Source organism: Gopherus flavomarginatus, chromosome 7, assembly GCF_025201925.1.
Source record: "Gopherus flavomarginatus isolate rGopFla2 chromosome 7, rGopFla2.mat.asm, whole genome shotgun sequence".
Classification (NCBI taxonomy): Eukaryota; Metazoa; Chordata; order Testudines; family Testudinidae; genus Gopherus; species Gopherus flavomarginatus.
In genome coordinates, this window is record NC_066623.1 from 61,231,771 (window position 1) to 61,247,952 (window position 16,182).

General features: G+C 46.5%; 1 protein-coding gene across 3 annotated transcripts in view; it reads right to left on the reverse strand.

The window, feature by feature from the left end:
• Positions 1 to 4,988, reverse strand: part of RGS8 (regulator of G protein signaling 8) — a 34,405-nt gene extending 29,417 nt beyond the window's left edge. For all 3 annotated transcript variants that reach the window (XM_050963552.1, XM_050963548.1, XM_050963547.1), the window contains exon 1: positions 4,811 to 4,988. In XM_050963552.1, coding sequence (XP_050819509.1) covers positions 4,811 to 4,918 — 108 coding nt within the window. In that variant the 5' untranslated portion in view covers positions 4,919 to 4,988. The remainder of the gene's footprint in view (positions 1 to 4,810) is intronic.
• Positions 4,989 to 16,182: the final 11,194 nt, after the last annotated feature.

The following is a 16,182-nucleotide window of genomic DNA, read 5'->3' on the forward strand; positions in this document are numbered from 1 at the left end:
GTCTCCCTTGGTAGGGTCGGGAAGGAGGTAGGTGGTGCAGGATATTGCTCTTCTCATGTGATCCCTCCCCCAGTGGCTAATTTTAAATGAAGCTACTCTCCCCTGACATGAATATCCCTATAGAACTGAAATTAAATATAGACTATAATTTGGCATTTGAGAATTAAAACAGATGGTAGCCCTAATGGAAAAGCTAACAGCTTGGCTCTTCTGCAAGCCTCAAACTGCTGAATGAGCTTTAGGGTAGGAAAGGCTGTGCCTCCCAAACAGCCTGGCCCTGCCCCCTGTCTCACCCCTCTACTTCCTGCCCCCCAACTGCCCACCCCCCTCAGAATCCCCGACCTATCGTGTTCCTTGCCCCCTCACCATCCCCCAGAGACCCACCACCACCACCCTGGGACCACACCCCTGCTCCCTGTCCCCTGACTGCCCCGACCCCTATCCACCCCCCCACTGAGTCCTGACAGACCCCCGGAATGCCCACAATCCAACCCCCCCATTCCCTGTCCCCTGACCGCTCCCCCACCTCTGCCCCCTCCCTTTGTCCTGACTGTCCCCAAGACTTCCTGCCTCTTAGCCAACCCCCCCGGCTCCGGCCCCTTACCCCTGGCGTCCCACTCACCCGGAGCCTTAGCGCGTCGTATCAAGCAGTTCCCTGAACAGCGGTGCAGCATGGCTCGGGCGGGGCTCCTGAGCTCCGCCCCACTCAGAACCACATGGTAAGGGGGCGGGGCTGGGAGCTCAGGAGTCCCGCTGGAGCCACAGTGCACTGCTGTTCAGGGACACTGCTGGATCCGTTGAGGCTCTGGGTGAGGGGCAGAGGCGGGGTTGGGCTAGGGCGGGAGCCTCGCCCGTTCTCTTGGGGGCCCTTGCTTGCCCCACTTGCCCCCCCCCAGGCGGCCCTGGATTCTCTCACTGTAAGTGGGGACCTTGGGTGGTGCAGAGATGCCATAATGGCTCCTCTGGTGCCCCACTTCCCACATGAGGCTGTTCAAACATACCCAGGAACCAAATTGGCACCTGGGTGGGCCCAGGATCAGGGGACTGCAAAAGTAGTTTAGTGCACTCTTTAATTCCTCTTCTGGAGTGGTGCTGAGCTCTTCTCAGCCACAGTTCAGAATTAGGGCCCAAGGAACATCTCTAGTGTTAAACATTACTATCGCTTTCAGTATCTGATGTCTAATATGAGAAGTCCTCCTAGAGATCTCTGTTCAGACAGTGCCATGTTGTTTTGGGGTTAGAGTGAAGCACATTGGGATTGCAGCAAAGGTCACGCTCTTGCAGCCTGAAATTAACCCTCCTATTTCCAGAACAGTGAATTACAACACTAAATAAAAAGGTGATTTATAATATGTGAGAAGGGCCTTGTGAGAAATCCACCCGGTGGGATCTATATTTTTGACTGGTGGTAGCCAAAGTTTGGAGCCCCGAAGCCTGTTTTCACTAGGAGGAGAAACTGATGATAGCACCAGGTATTTTCTTTGGTGCAATTTTGTTTATTTACAAAGATTATACATAAAGTTCTGTTTATTGTTATACCATTATATATTATTATTATATTATTAAGGTTATACATAAAGTCCCTGAACACAGCAGGAATCAAACAGTTGGAGAGCTTCTTTGCTTGCTGTTCAAACCTGCCTTTTCCAGCCAGCACTCTGCACCCCAAAAAAGCCTTATCTCTTAGATTTCTCATATGGCCACATTACCAGTGCTTCTGTTACTATCTGCTTAGCTTTCTGGCCACTTCTGTCTCTCCCTGCTCCTGCTCTCTCACACGCAACAAAAAACATTGTGCCAGCCCAAACCGTAGCCCCTGCATTTAAAAAACCTTAGGGCCATGTGGTTCTGCTTCTCCTTACGCTTTCCCATGTGCCTGTATTCTGGGTGCTACGTCTGTTTTTTCAGACACTTCTTTATTTTTGTTCTGAATGAAAGGCAGCACTTTCACCTAATCCATAATGACAAGATTTAACCCAGCTCACAACAATACTAACATGGTCAGAAAACATCTGAGGCTCTAGTTTAAAGCTTTGTAATGCTTCTACTCCCTTTAGACCTAGGAGAGAGCGTGAAGCTCAGGTATTGAGCTGGGGAAGGCAGGACAGACATTGGGACCGCATACTGGGTAGATGTGGTAGGAAAGCATCGGGGCTCATCCTGTGCTGGGAAGGAAGATAGGAGAGCACAGGGCTACAGAGTTCCATGAAAATTAAAGACCATGTTAAAAATACAAATATGAGATACTTAAAATATGATATATAGATTTGTCTTTCCGTATTCAGCATGAGACTGCCAGCTATTTAAATTCTTACCCTGTGTCAATGACAAAAGCATCTCCTGGACTGTCTCTGGCATCATGCTGTGATTGATGCAGCAGAACAAATCCTTCTAACTGCTAGACGGCTTCTGACCACAGCCTGTGTGCTCAGGATTCAGTCTCACTGATTCCTCCAGGCAGGCAGAATGAAAAATCAACAGCAAGGGAGCAAGTAAGGCTCCCTGAGTGGTAATGGCATTTGCATTGGGACAGAGCTGCTGAGATTCCCCTTAAATGTGATGTCTGTACACATGCACACACACATACAAGTGTGTGCACATGTGTGCACATTTTGGAGATGATGCTGGTATGTGTGGAGCAGAGATGCTGAAAATATTTATCCTGACATAGGTCTGTTCAGTGTCACCTTGGAGTCCTCCCAGCTTTCAGCCTCACTGATGCTGCTGATGTCAATATGGCAGTATCTAAACTGCAACTGGCACGGACCCCTGTAAAATGGGGTCTACCGTGGAAACTCTGACAGACCTTTGCTGGAAATGTACAAGTTATAAGTACAAATTATATGTGGTAGAGCCTACTAGATGAGGGAGCAGAAGCAAAAAATTCTGCACATTTGTACATGTGCTGTGACATCAGATACACGTCAGAGAGTGGGGTTTGCTGGACACTGCAGTTAACTTGGTACTTACAGTCTCCTTGAATTGTCTGTAACTGACCTGGAGTTTCCAAGAGAAGAGTATAATTACACTGAACACATTATAAACTAGCAGGTTCACCAAATACCCATGTTCAGGCTGACACCTGGAGGTTGCAGTTGTATCCCATTACAGGCCCAATTGATGTGCAATTAGAAATCCATTTAATAGGGATGGCAGCTATGTCCGCATGCTCTTATCAGACTCGTCACCCACAGGACATACAAGCCCCATCTATAGAGTGGTTAGGGCTGTTGGCCACTCCTCAGAGGTGCAAGGTGGTACAGCAGACTAGCTTCCAATCCAGCAAAGGATTTAAGCACATGCTTAACTTTAATGAGCGACTCCCATTATTCAATTTAAGCACATACTTAAATGCTTTGCTAGATTGGGATCTTAATGTGCCATCTTTCATCTGGGGAGGTCGCTGTTCAAACCTGGAATAGGACATAAATGAAATGTGCTAGATGACCTCACCGTGTTCTCCAGGAGATCTTTTTCCTCATAAAAAATACCCCACCATTCAGCTCAATTCTCTGCTCAGGAGGCTGGACTGGAATAGCGGGAGTATCACAGATCTGGACTGAGGTACACTGGCAGAGCTGTGATTTTCAGGATTCGCATGCATTATTCCAACCCTAATGATTAAGCACCCACAGCACTGTGTAGAAAGCTTTCAAAGTAACTGCCCAGGCGATTCCCACTGACTATAAGCCAGTGTTATCGGTTTCTGTGTAGCAGAGGCCTTGTGGTGGCAAAAGAAGCATGCTGCAGAGAGGTGGCATGGTGCAGTGAGGGAGGGGCGTGGGGTTTCAGTACCAAAACAGCAGGGTTCATATTGATCAGAACTGAGGTGCATTAGTAAAGCTGTGTGGGCACCTGGCACTAGAATAACAAGATTAATATGGGTCAGAAGTGAGGTGAACTGATGTGTAGACTTGATGTGTAGACTTCAGTGTTACTGGCCCCTCTTATTTCACAACCATTCTAATTTACCAGATTTCACCCCAAGCACTGAACATAAAACAAAAATATGGAAATTGTTACAACAGAGTGCACCATGAGTAGTAGGTATCCAACAGCCAGTATGGAGGGTAAAGACAGCCTTCCTGGACTAGCTCTCGCCTGCTCACCACCCCCAACTCTCTTACCATCTGCACGTTTACACTACATCAAGCGCTTGGCATAGTTCTGTCACCTCCGACACATTCTCCTTTCACTCAAATTAGTTTTATTTTTAATTAACTGAGCAGTGGTGTTAATCACTGGGTTAGTCACAATGGCATGAATAACTTGGATGCAGAGTATGATCCATCCTTGTAAAAAAAAAAATGAATGAAACTAAAAATATAGTGAAGACCTCGTAACTATAGCTACCAGGATAAATTATTGTTATTCTAGCCGTGTAAAAAGACCACAGCTACTCCACTTGAAACAGATACCTCTAGAACCAGAGTCCCAGCTTCTAGTATGGGCCCTGACAAGGTTTGGTGAGGCGTGGAGGGGGGCTAATTGGAGGGAATACACAGCTCTTGCTGCAATTGCTAATTGGAAACAGTGTCTAGACTTTTTAGGCCATTCATAAGAGGCCACAGAAAGATTAACATACCAACAGAAGCAGTATGGTGACATTAATTGGGGTGCCAATCAAAGCGGATCTCTTTCCTACCCCTTTGCAGGCCCATTGTTCACCACAGGAATTGGTGCTAGAATAAAGAAAAAGTCAACACCAAGGAGATTACATCTGAGCTGAGCACCAAGAGGCCTGTAGCCCTGTCACACAGAGGCCTTTTCCGGAACCTTTCCTACATAATAATGAACTCCTAGGCCTTACCTGTCTTGTAGCTGTCAGCATGGTGGTGGCTACGTGGTTTTGGCAGGTACTTGATGGGCATGGCTCGTCGAGGCCCTGAATGACAGGGTCTACCGCCTCCTGGTACATCGGGGAGCGTGAAGGGCAGCCAGCCTGACCACAGTTATCTCTAGAATAACTGCAGCACCGTGCTACTCTCCTAGCTTCCTAGCTCTGCATCTCATGAAAAGAACAAGAGCTGGTGGAAGGAGGAGGGGGTTATGAAGGAGAGAGAAGGGGGAGAAGAGAGAGAGAGAGGACGCTCTCACAGATGCATACACACACAGTGGATAGAGACACACAGAGACTTGTGCAGGATGGCACAGCCTGTCTAGCTCTCATTATTGCAGTGCACTGGCTGCTGCCTAAGGCTCACTCCCCAGAATTCACTTGTTTCTGCATACGGTGGTGGGAGAGGGGAGGGGAGAATGATTCCCAGGAGATCACTGGAGGACGGGAAGAAAGGAGGGTTAGGACTTACCTGTTTTTTGGTTTATTAACCTGGGAAGGAAAGGGCTGTGCTAGAGGTGAGAAATAGAGACTGTTGTTATAGGAAACAGTGGGTGGTTGTGCTCATGCTTCTAGATTCACATTCTCCTGGAGATAAAACAAACAGAAAGCCTGTGCACAGCTGAAGAACAGGGGATCGGTTAGGGCTACTCTGGCCCCAGAGCCACCAAAGATATGGGCATCGTGAGACAACCAGGAGAGTGTGCTGTGCACACCTGCTGAACCCGGGTCATATAGCTTTCAGCAGCTGCCTATGGTCCCTTTTGCCTGGGTCGTGCCATAATGGGACCAAAGGGATTGAGTGGGGCAGCATGGAGTAGGATGTATTTCCTCCTCTTCAGCTGCTGCAGCAGATATCAGCAATCAGCTGTGTGTGATGCCATCTGTCTGGTCCTGGGCTCGATGCTCCTCCAACAATGGTCCCCAAATCTGAGGGATCCTGCCATAATCCTCCCCAGGGAAAGGCACAGATTGCCACCTCTCTGAGCGTTTAGGGTGGGATTTTCAAAGTCCCATTGCAAGTGAGTGGGTCTTGTGCTCCTAGCTCATTTAGGCACTTTTGAAAATCCCACCCTTATTCTTCTTTATTCAGATCTAATGGTGTACTGCCTGGATGGGCTGGATCTGGCTTTGGACACTTGGTTTACTCATGAGGATAAAAAGAAATGGGTGAGATGGTTAGGTGTATCACATACTCTCCTGGCAGGGTCCCCCCTCATCCTGTTAGCCACCTGCGCCAAGCTGCCAGGTTGTGCCATAAATTTTCATAGAGGCACTTGGGGGTTTAGTTTTCTGGCAGCCATAAATAAAAATAAGTGGTGTGGTGCAATGAAAAACTCACTGCAAGCTTTGAAATTCTCCCATGTGTCAGTCAATGCACAATCCACTTGTTACACTGAGAGTACGCACCACTTCCAGTGTCATTTATATACATATTCATTCATATGTCTTTGTGACTTGAGTAAGGTCACTCACTAGTTTATATCAGAGCAAAAAATAGGTCTCTCAGCCCTCCTGGGTCACAGTCAAATGCCTTAACCACAAGGCTATCATCATGCTTCATGGCCTAGGCCCTAGATATTCAGCCACAGGAACATGGCTCCCTTATGGGTCACTCTGTATGGGAGACATCAGTCTGTATTTCAGTCACAGCAGGCAAACAACACTGGAACAATAATTAATATTTTAAAAACTGGACAGCTCCTGACCCCTGATCCGCAGCGGGAGAGGGCCCTACCTGCAGCAAAAGCAATGTGGATCTGTTGCCCACAGGTGAAGATTTTAGGAGTCCATCCAAGGCTCCACAGCGGCTCCTTCCTCATTTCTAGGCAGCAGAATTTGGGGACAAGAGTGAGGCAGATGAGAAGCAGGGCCAGAGACCATGGGGCTGCCATAGCAGCTGCAGAGTGGCTTCCCTGCCCCTTGATGATTGGGGGAGGTGGTGGAGATATCTCCTTTCCAGCCCCATGCAGCTTCCTGCACAAGCCCAGCTGCTCAGATGCGGTTCTAGGGGAAGGATTTGGCCCACTGGAAATAAAGGTGAACTAGTGGCAAGATGTCCATTAATGAATGGCAGTGAGAAGTTCAGTACAGCCCCATCCCAAGATGTCAGAGAGAGACTTGGGAAGGACTAGAGAAATGAGGGGGCAACCACAGAATATGACAGAAGAAACAAAGGGTTGGAGTTAAGGAGTCAGACCCCGTCCTGCAAGAGACAGAGGGAGCTCTGTGGTAAAGGTTGCCACCTGAAGTACAAAAACTCAGGACCTTTAAGAGGAGGAGCCAGAGTTAGTGGCATGGTGCTTTGTACGGTTGTGGGGAGCAGCGATGGGAGGGTGAATCAAGGTGTAGTTGATAAATACGGAGCTGGTCTCTGCTCTCTCAGTAAGGCAGGCTCCTTCACCCCCTATTGGCCTGGCCAAGCCTGTTCTCGAGTTGAAGGTGCTGTGGTCACACTATGGGGGTGGGCAGAGCAAGGGCAACTGGGCACAGAGGAGCAGGGTGGTGGGGCCAGGTGAGCTGAGGAAAGGCAGCTGTATTGCATGGCTGCCGGACTGGGCACAATGTGAGCCTTCCCCTTTCGGGCTGAGCTCCTTACCACTCCTCTCCTTCATGCAGACCTTTGATCAAATTTGAGTTGAGTGGTTTATTGCGACGCAAATGACAAAAAACAGGATTTTAATTGTCCTTGGGAGACGTACAGATTTCCTGGAACAGCTACCTCCCAAAAAAGGATGGTCCTGGGAAAACCTGGGCAGATAGCTATCCTATAAGAATGGCCATACTGGGTCAGACCAATTGTCCAAGCTAGCCCAGTATCCTGTCTTTCAACAGTGGCCAATGCCAGGTGCTTCAGAGGGAATGAACAGAACAGAGCAATTTTCAAAGATCCATCCCCTGTCATCCAGATCAAGCCCCTTGCAGCCTAACTGGGAGAGGTGAGAAGAAATATGAAGACAGCCTCCTTGGCAAGAACCAACACTCTGGGGGAGGTATGGAGCTGAGTCCAGCCTGAACAAGATAGAAGGAGCTCAGAATGGACTAGAGATACCGTGTAGAAAATAGCTCCTCCCAGAAGGAATATTGGGATAAATATTAGGACTGTGCAAAAGGTTTGCCCAAAACTGACTAAAAATCAGGGTTTGGTTCCTAATTTGATCTCGGTTCCTCAGCCATAAATATTACTAGACCGGGGAAAAGGTCACACAAATATCCCCAGGTAGCAGAAGCTGAACCACCATGTAAACCTGACTGGGTCAGTCATTGCCCACCCCTGTGAATGGACCTCACATGAAGCTGGAAACCAGGTGTCCGGTACCATAGTGATGAGTGGTGCACAAAAATCACACACTTAGGCCAGAAATTGAAAGATTTTCTGGGATTTTAGATTATAAGCAATTTGAGGTAGTGACTGCCTTTTTCTTTGTTTTAAAAAGTCTAGCTAATTAGGGTCCCAATCCCAGTTGGGGCCTGTAGGTTCTGTAGTACTACAAATAATCCATAATAGTGCTGTCTGAGATTTCTCCCCCAGAGCTCTAAGGTTTTAAGCAACATTCACTATCCACATTTTCTCCAGGTATTTCAGCACTTGCATGTTACACTGAGTTTCTTTTGAAAGAGACCACTCACAGCCGTCTCCTTTCTGAAGTGCATGACCATCTGCTCTGTGTTCCAAGCCATGTAACCATCCACCCACTCTGTGGAGCATATAACCATAGGACCATCTGCCTCCTCTCAGAGCATGGTTACAAGATCAGTTTTTGGCTTTCAGTAGAACAGAGGAGATGGGGGTGGATGGTTCCTCTCTGAAGAGGTTCACACCATGGTGCATAGAATTTTACAGGCTGGAACGGTATTGGGGGCACTCACAGGACAGACTTAGCCCCATCTGTCAGTCACTAACTGTGAATGCTTTATATTTGCAGGAACAGAACAGTTCCTCCTGTGTGAGCCAAGGTTCCAGCTGTGTGTGAGAAATCAGACAGTTTGTTTTATGTGTGTGTGAAAGCCTAAACTTAGAGAGCAAGATGTTAATTCAGGGGAAAAAATAGGCCATATTTATGTAACTGTGAAAAGTCACAGCAAAGGATACAGCTCTGATGAGAGAGAAATATGTGCTCTGGGCTAATGGCAGAAGCATTTTTATTCACTCTACTTTGTTAAAAGATCCAGTAACTGCACGTTCATCACCCTGTGCCATAGAGAACTGGCTCTGAGGCACTTTGAGCTGAGGATAGAGGCCTTCTGTGTTAGTGTCTCCAGGGCCTTTATTTTTTCTGGGATTATGGTAAATGAAATGTGGAAGCCTGGCTGAATGAGCATTACCAGTGGCAGAGTCTTTGTATTAGGAGTAGAGCTTTAAACACTGCAGGAGTATATACTGCTGGAATAAAGGGTGAATACATCCAAAGCCATGCAGAATGGCTTTGCTGTTGGGGCCTTTGTCGGCTGACAAAGACATCTTCAGCAGTAGATGTTGCGTACATTAAACATGTAAATCCCTTGTGTGTAAACAAAAGCAAAGTCTTCATTCAAAGTAAGACACCTGGGCAGTGCCCTTACAGGATTAGCAGCTTCCCTGACTTCATAGTTCTCTAGTTTGGATTCTTGCCTCTGAAAGTTCTCACAATTGCCTTGCTCCCTGAAAGGAGATTCAGCTGCACTAATTTCCACCTAAACGTGACAATGATTCCCTCCCACTTGAATTGGGTCACTGATCTGTCAATACGCAGACTTGGAGGAGTGTAAACTGCAGAGTCAGTGACTCAGGATAGGTCTATACCAGGGGTAGGCAAACTATGGCACGTGTTCCAAAGGCGGCATGTGAGCTGATTTTCAGTGGCACTCACACTGCCCGGGTCCTGCCACCAGTCCAGGGGGCTCTGCATTTTAATTTAATTTCAAATGAAGCTTCTTAAACATTTTAAAAACCTTATTTACTTTACATACAACAATAGTTTAGTTATATATTATAGACTTATAGAAAGAGACTTTCTAAAAACGTTAAAATGTATTACTGGCACATGCAAAGCCTTAAATTAGAGTGAATAAATGAAGACTCGGCACACCACCTCTGAAAGGTTGCCGACCCCTGATCTGTACATACAGTGCTGTAGCAGTGCAGCAGCAGTGCAGCTGAACCGCTATAACTGCAATGCTGCAGTGCATCTGGCAAAGACACTCTATGCCAGTGGTGGGCAGCCCACAGGCTCCAAATGACCCTTTAGGGTAATCCACTGATAGGCCATGAAACAGTTTGTTTACATTTGCACAGCCGCCATTCAGCCACTGAGAGCTGCAAGCAGCCGTGCAAATGTAAACAAACTGTCTCGTGGCCTGCCAGTGGATTACCCTGATGGGCCGTGGACCGAGGTTGTCTACCACTGCTCTATGCTCTCCTGTCAGCATAAAAAAACCAGAAACTATGGCAGCGGGAGAAGCTCTTCTGCCAACATAGCACAGTGCATACAAGCACTTATGTCGGTATAACTTATGTCCCTCGGGGGGTGGAATATTCACATCCCTGAGCAACATAAATCTTGCAGATATAGTCTTTGATATATGTTTGAGCAATGCTAACTAGTCTTATCAGTTGTAAATACTACTGAAAAGAGGTAACAGGAAACTTGGGCCATATGGCAGGCCTATCACACATGCAGGTTGGATTGAAATGGTGCTGCACCTGGCAATTTGCCTGAATTGGAATTTGAGAAGCTGAGATACATACAAAGCAATGGACAAGCTTAGAACCATGTTGCAGCACCGAGGTTCCACGTCTCAGCTGTTCCCTCACATGGAAAGTCTCAGACAAACAAAACTGAATTTTGTGTGGTCTCTTGGTCCACCACCATCTCTTTACTTCATCCACCAGTGATTGATTTTAGGTGCCTGTCTTGAGACAGATTGGACTGATTTTTCAAAAATACCAAGCACCCTGACTCCAATTGGTGCCAATGGGAGTTGCAGGCCAGCTACAGTTGTAACCACAAGAGCAACAGGGGCTGTATACATGAGGGACAAGCATCCACACTTTCAGAAGTGGCTACTGATTTTCAGTGCCCAGCCTGAGACACCTTGGGTCTGATTTTCAGAGGTGCTGAGCAACAACAGACCCAGCTGATGCAGATGTGGGTGCTGAGCTCCTCTGAAAATCAGGTCTAAGGTATTTCAAGAGGGACACCCAAGAAATGGGCAGGCCCCTGATTGCTGGCCACTCTTGTAAATATTTGCACTAGTGTTGCATTTCTTGCCAGAGCAGTCCAGAAAGGCATTGCCAGGTCTTCACTCACATGGTAACTTTTTGTGGTTGAAAGTCCAAAAAGGAGTTTAGGTGGGTTGAGTGGGAGGTGGGGAGCAGTGCTGAGGCATGGGGCAAATCAGACAGTCCTGGGGCTGCAACCATTCTGCAATTAAGTGTTTATTTCATGCAAGAGATGTCACAAAACATACAAAAGTAAATACACCTTTGAAACTCACTGAAAATCTTATACCATAAAATAAATAATTCTTCTCAGGAAAAATAGCCTTTGGGGAAGGCCTCTCTTGCCAAAACCCCTTCTAACTAAGGCTATGGCTACACTTGCAGATGTAGAGTGCTGGGAGTTAAACCCACCCTCAGAGACAGCAGCAGGGAAAGCGCTGCCACGTGTTCACACTGTCAGTTGCCAGCGCAGTGGCGTGGCCACATTTGCAGCACTTGCCACGGTATTTGGAGCAATGCACTGTGGGCAGCTATCCCACAGAGCACCTCTTCCCATTCTGGTGCTGAGGCTTGTGGGAAGCGCGGGGGGTGCAGAGCATCCTGGGTCCTGTCCCAATGCCCCGTGATGCATCAGTTCGCATCCCAGCAATCCCTGTGCTTCCATTCACATTTGGTGCCATCTTTCAATGGTTTTTGTACTGTGCGCTCTGTCTTCCCTTTTGGATCCTGAACTGCTGAAGAATATGCTGATGGGTCTCGCCAGCACGTCATGAATTGCAGTCGAGTTACTCCTTAAGCTACAAAGTGACAATGAGGAGTCCAACGATAATGTCGACGCACATAAGGCATAAGAAACGAGATTGCTTGTGGCATTCATGGACATGCTCATCACCATGGAACACTGCATTTGAGCTCAGGAAACAAGCACTTACTGAGTAGTGGGATCACATCGTCATGCAAGTCTGGGATGACGAGCAGTGGCTGCAGAACTTTTGAATGAGGAAAGCCACTTTTATGGGACTATGTGCTGAGCTCACTCCCACCCTGTGGCGCAAGGACACGAGATTGAGAGCTGCCCTGCCAGTGGAGAAGTGTGTGGCGATTGCAGTCTGGAAGCTGGCTACTCCAGACAGCTACCAATCGGTCGCTAACCAGTTCGGAATGGGCAAGTCTGCTGTTGGAATCGTATTGATGCAAGTTTGCAGGGTCATTAATCGCATCCTGTTCAGAAGAACTGTGACTCTGGACAACGTGCATGACATTGTGGATGGCTTTGCACAAATGGGTTTCCCTAACTGTGGAGGGGCGATAGATGGCACGCATATTCCAATTCTGGCACCAGACCACCTAGCCACCGAGTATATAAATTGAAAGGGGTATTTCTCAATGGTTCTCCAGGCCCTTGCGGATCACAGTGAGCTTTTCACAGACAGTAACGCAGACTGGTCTGGAAAGGTGCATGACGCATGCATCGTTTGGAACACAGGCCTGTTCAGGAAGCTGCTAGCCGGGACTTTCTTCCCGGACCAGAAGATCCCCGTAGGGGAAGTCGAAATGCCCATTGTGATCCTTGGAGACCCTACCTACCCCTTAATGCTGTGGCTCATCAAACCATACACAGGGAGCTTTGACAGCTGCAAGGAGCAGTTCAACAACAGGCTGAGTCGGTGCAGAATGACTGTTGAGTATGCTTTTGGCCGTTTAAAGGACAGCTGGTGCCAGTGATTTCCCTACACCCCCCCTCGAATTTCTCCAACACTCCCTCCCAATTTTGTGAACTAGTTACATGCCAAACCTGGTGGCTGAACCTTGCGACTTTGTCCTCACCCACAACTATTTCACATTTGGGGACAATATATACCTTCAAGTCAGCGGCACTGCTATGGGTACCGGCATGGCCCCATAGTATACCAACATTTTTATGGCTGATTTAGAACAACGTTTCCTTAGCTGTCATCCCCTAACACTCCTACTCTACTTGCACTACACTGATGACATCATCATCAGGACCCATGGAAAAGAAGCCCTTGAGGAATTCCACCATGATTTCAACAATTTCCGTCCTACCATCAACCTCAGCCTAGACCAATCCACACAAGCGGTCAATTTCCTTGACACTACTGTGCTAATAAGCGATGGTCACATAAACATCACCCTACACTGGAAACCTACTGACTGCTATACTTACCTACATGCCTTCAGCTTTCATCCAGGACACACCACACGATCCATTGTCTACAGCCAAACTCTAAGATACAACTGCATTTGCTCCAATCCCTCAGACAGAGACAAACACCTATAAGATCTCTATCAAGCATTCTTAAAACTACAATACCCACCTGCTGAAGTGAAAAAACAGATTGACAGAGACAGAAGAGTACCCAGAAGTCACCTACTACAAGACAGGCCCAACATAGAAAATAACAGAATGCCACTAGCCATTACCTTCATCCCCCAACTAAAACCTCTCCAGCGCATCCTCAAAGATCTACAACCTATCCTGAAAGATGATCCCTCACTCTCCCAGATCTTGGGAAACAGGCCTATCCTTGCTTACAGACAGCCCCGCAACATGAAGCAAATACTCACCAGCAACCACACACTGCAGAACAAAAACACTAACACAGGAACCTATCCTTGCAACAAAGCCCAATGCCAACTCTGTCCACATATCTATTCAAGTGACACCATAATAGGACCTAATGACATCAGCCACACCATCATGGGCTCATTCACCTGCACATCTACCAACAATGTGATATATGCCATCATGTACCAGCAATGCCCCTCTGCCATGTACATTGGCCAAACCGGACAGTCTCTATGCAAAAGAATAAATGGACACAAACCTGACATCAGGAATCATAACATTCAAAAACCAGTAGGAGAACACTTCAACCTCTCTGGCCATTCAGTAACAGATTTAAAGGTGGCAATTTTGCAACAGAAAAGCTTCAAAAACAGACTCCAACGAGAAACTGCTGAACTTGAATTGATATGCAAACTAGATACAATCAACTTAGGCTTAAATAGAGACTGGGAATGGCTGAACCATTACACACATTGAATCTATTTCCCCATGTTAAGTATCCTCACACCTTCTTGTCAAACTGTCTTAAATGGGCTATCTTGATTATCACTATAAAAGTTATTTTTTCTCCTGCTGACAATAGCGCATCTTAATTAATTAGCCTCTTAGAGTTGGTTGGGCAACTCCCACCTTTTCATGTTCTCTGTGTGTGTATATATCTCCTCATTATAAGTTCCATTCTATGCATCCGATGAAGTGGGCCCACAAAAGCTTATGCTCAAATAAATTTGTTAGTCTCTAAGGTGCCACAAGTACTCCTTTTCTTTTTGCAGATACAGACTAACACGGCTGCTACTCTGAAACATACCAATTTAGTGACTGTTTGGAAATTTGAATTGAAATTGAAACATTAATACATACTTTAAAAGCATATACAGTGTATGATCAAATACGTGTATCTGAAAATATAATAGATTTGAAAAGTATGAACAAAGACTAGCTTCATTATACACCTGTTGTTTTTTATGACTATGTCAGTGCATTCATTTCAGTGATGTTGGCCAACCTAATAATTTCAAATGATGATTTGAAGCAAAGTCTAAATGAGCTCTCCCTGACAGCTAATGATGAGCTGAGGGCTGGAGGGAAAGGCTTCAGGACCAGATTATATTTACATTCACACCTAATCTACCTAGGTATCCAGCAAACAGAGCTGTGTTGCCCAAGTGATAGATTTTGGCTGGGGTTGGGTTACAAATCACTTGAATGTGTGGTGGGGGTTGGGAATGAAATGTTGTTATTCTTATTGTATGAGTAAAGGGCAGTAGAACTGTACTTAGCCTGTGCTGATTGAGAGCATCAAAAGAGAGGGTGGGGACCTGTCCTTCTCCACTGTTTAAAGACAGAGCTGACTAGGCTCCATAGATAGTCTTTTGTTCTGTTAAGTGACCACTGCAGCTGAAATCACTGATAATCAGGTGTAAAGTGCTTAGTCCTGCTGTGGGGAAAGTGTTCCTGTGGATACAGTGTTTTTGTGTAAGACAGCCCAGACTGCAGTAGCAACGAGGTTCCCCCACTGAGAGCTCAGCTGAAATCACTGAGAACTGGTGGAACCTCAAGAGACCGACTCGCAGAGGTCACAGTGGCAGGTGGCAGCAGAAGGTGACTGCGCAGGGTCATTGGCATCAGAGTAGTGGAGTAAACAGTGGCACAATGAACAGCCGTGGCCAGAGCGAAGAGTGAGCAGCTGGAGGAACGAGTAAGGTCCCCTCTTGCCCCCCACCTGGGAGGTGTACTCACATGAAAGCACCTCTGACGGCTTAAATAAGGGGCACATTAAATAAACATTTGTTTGTTGGACTGTATTTTAGTGACTTTGCTCCAGAATGCTAGATTTATGACTGGGAATGGAAACGTATATAAATATGTGTCCTAGTAGGCCATGATTTTTAAAATGCATTATTTGCCAAGGTTGTTATCTCACATTGTTGCTATCTTGAGAGGTTATTATGTTGGGGAGTTTCTGTACTAAACATTTTTATTATTATAATTAAATTTTACATAAGAATGGTCATACTGGGTCAGACTAATGGTCCATATAGCCCAGTATCCTGTCTTCTGACAGTGGTCAAGGCCAGGTGCTTCAGAGGGAATGAACAGAACAGGTAACCATCAAGTGATCCATCCCCTGTTGCCCATTCCCAGCTTCTGGCAAACAGGCTAGGGACACTCAGAGAATGGTGTTGCATCCCTCCCCATCCTGGCTAATAGCCACTGATGGACCTATTCTCCAGGAATTTATCTAGTTCTTTTTTTAATCCTGTTATAGTTTTGGTCTTCACAGCATCCCCTGGTAAAGAGTTCCACGGGTTGACTGTATGTTGTGTGAAGAAGTACTTCCTTTTCTTTTTTTAAAACCTGCTGCCTATTAATTTCATTGGGTGACTGCTAGTTCTTGTGTTATGTGAAGGATTAAATAACATTTCCTTATTCACTTTCTTCGCACCAGTCAAGATTTTATAGACCTCTATCATATCCCCCTTTAGTTGTCTCTTTTCTAAGCTGAAAATTCCCAGTCATTTTAATTTCTCCTCCTGTTTCAGACCCCTAATC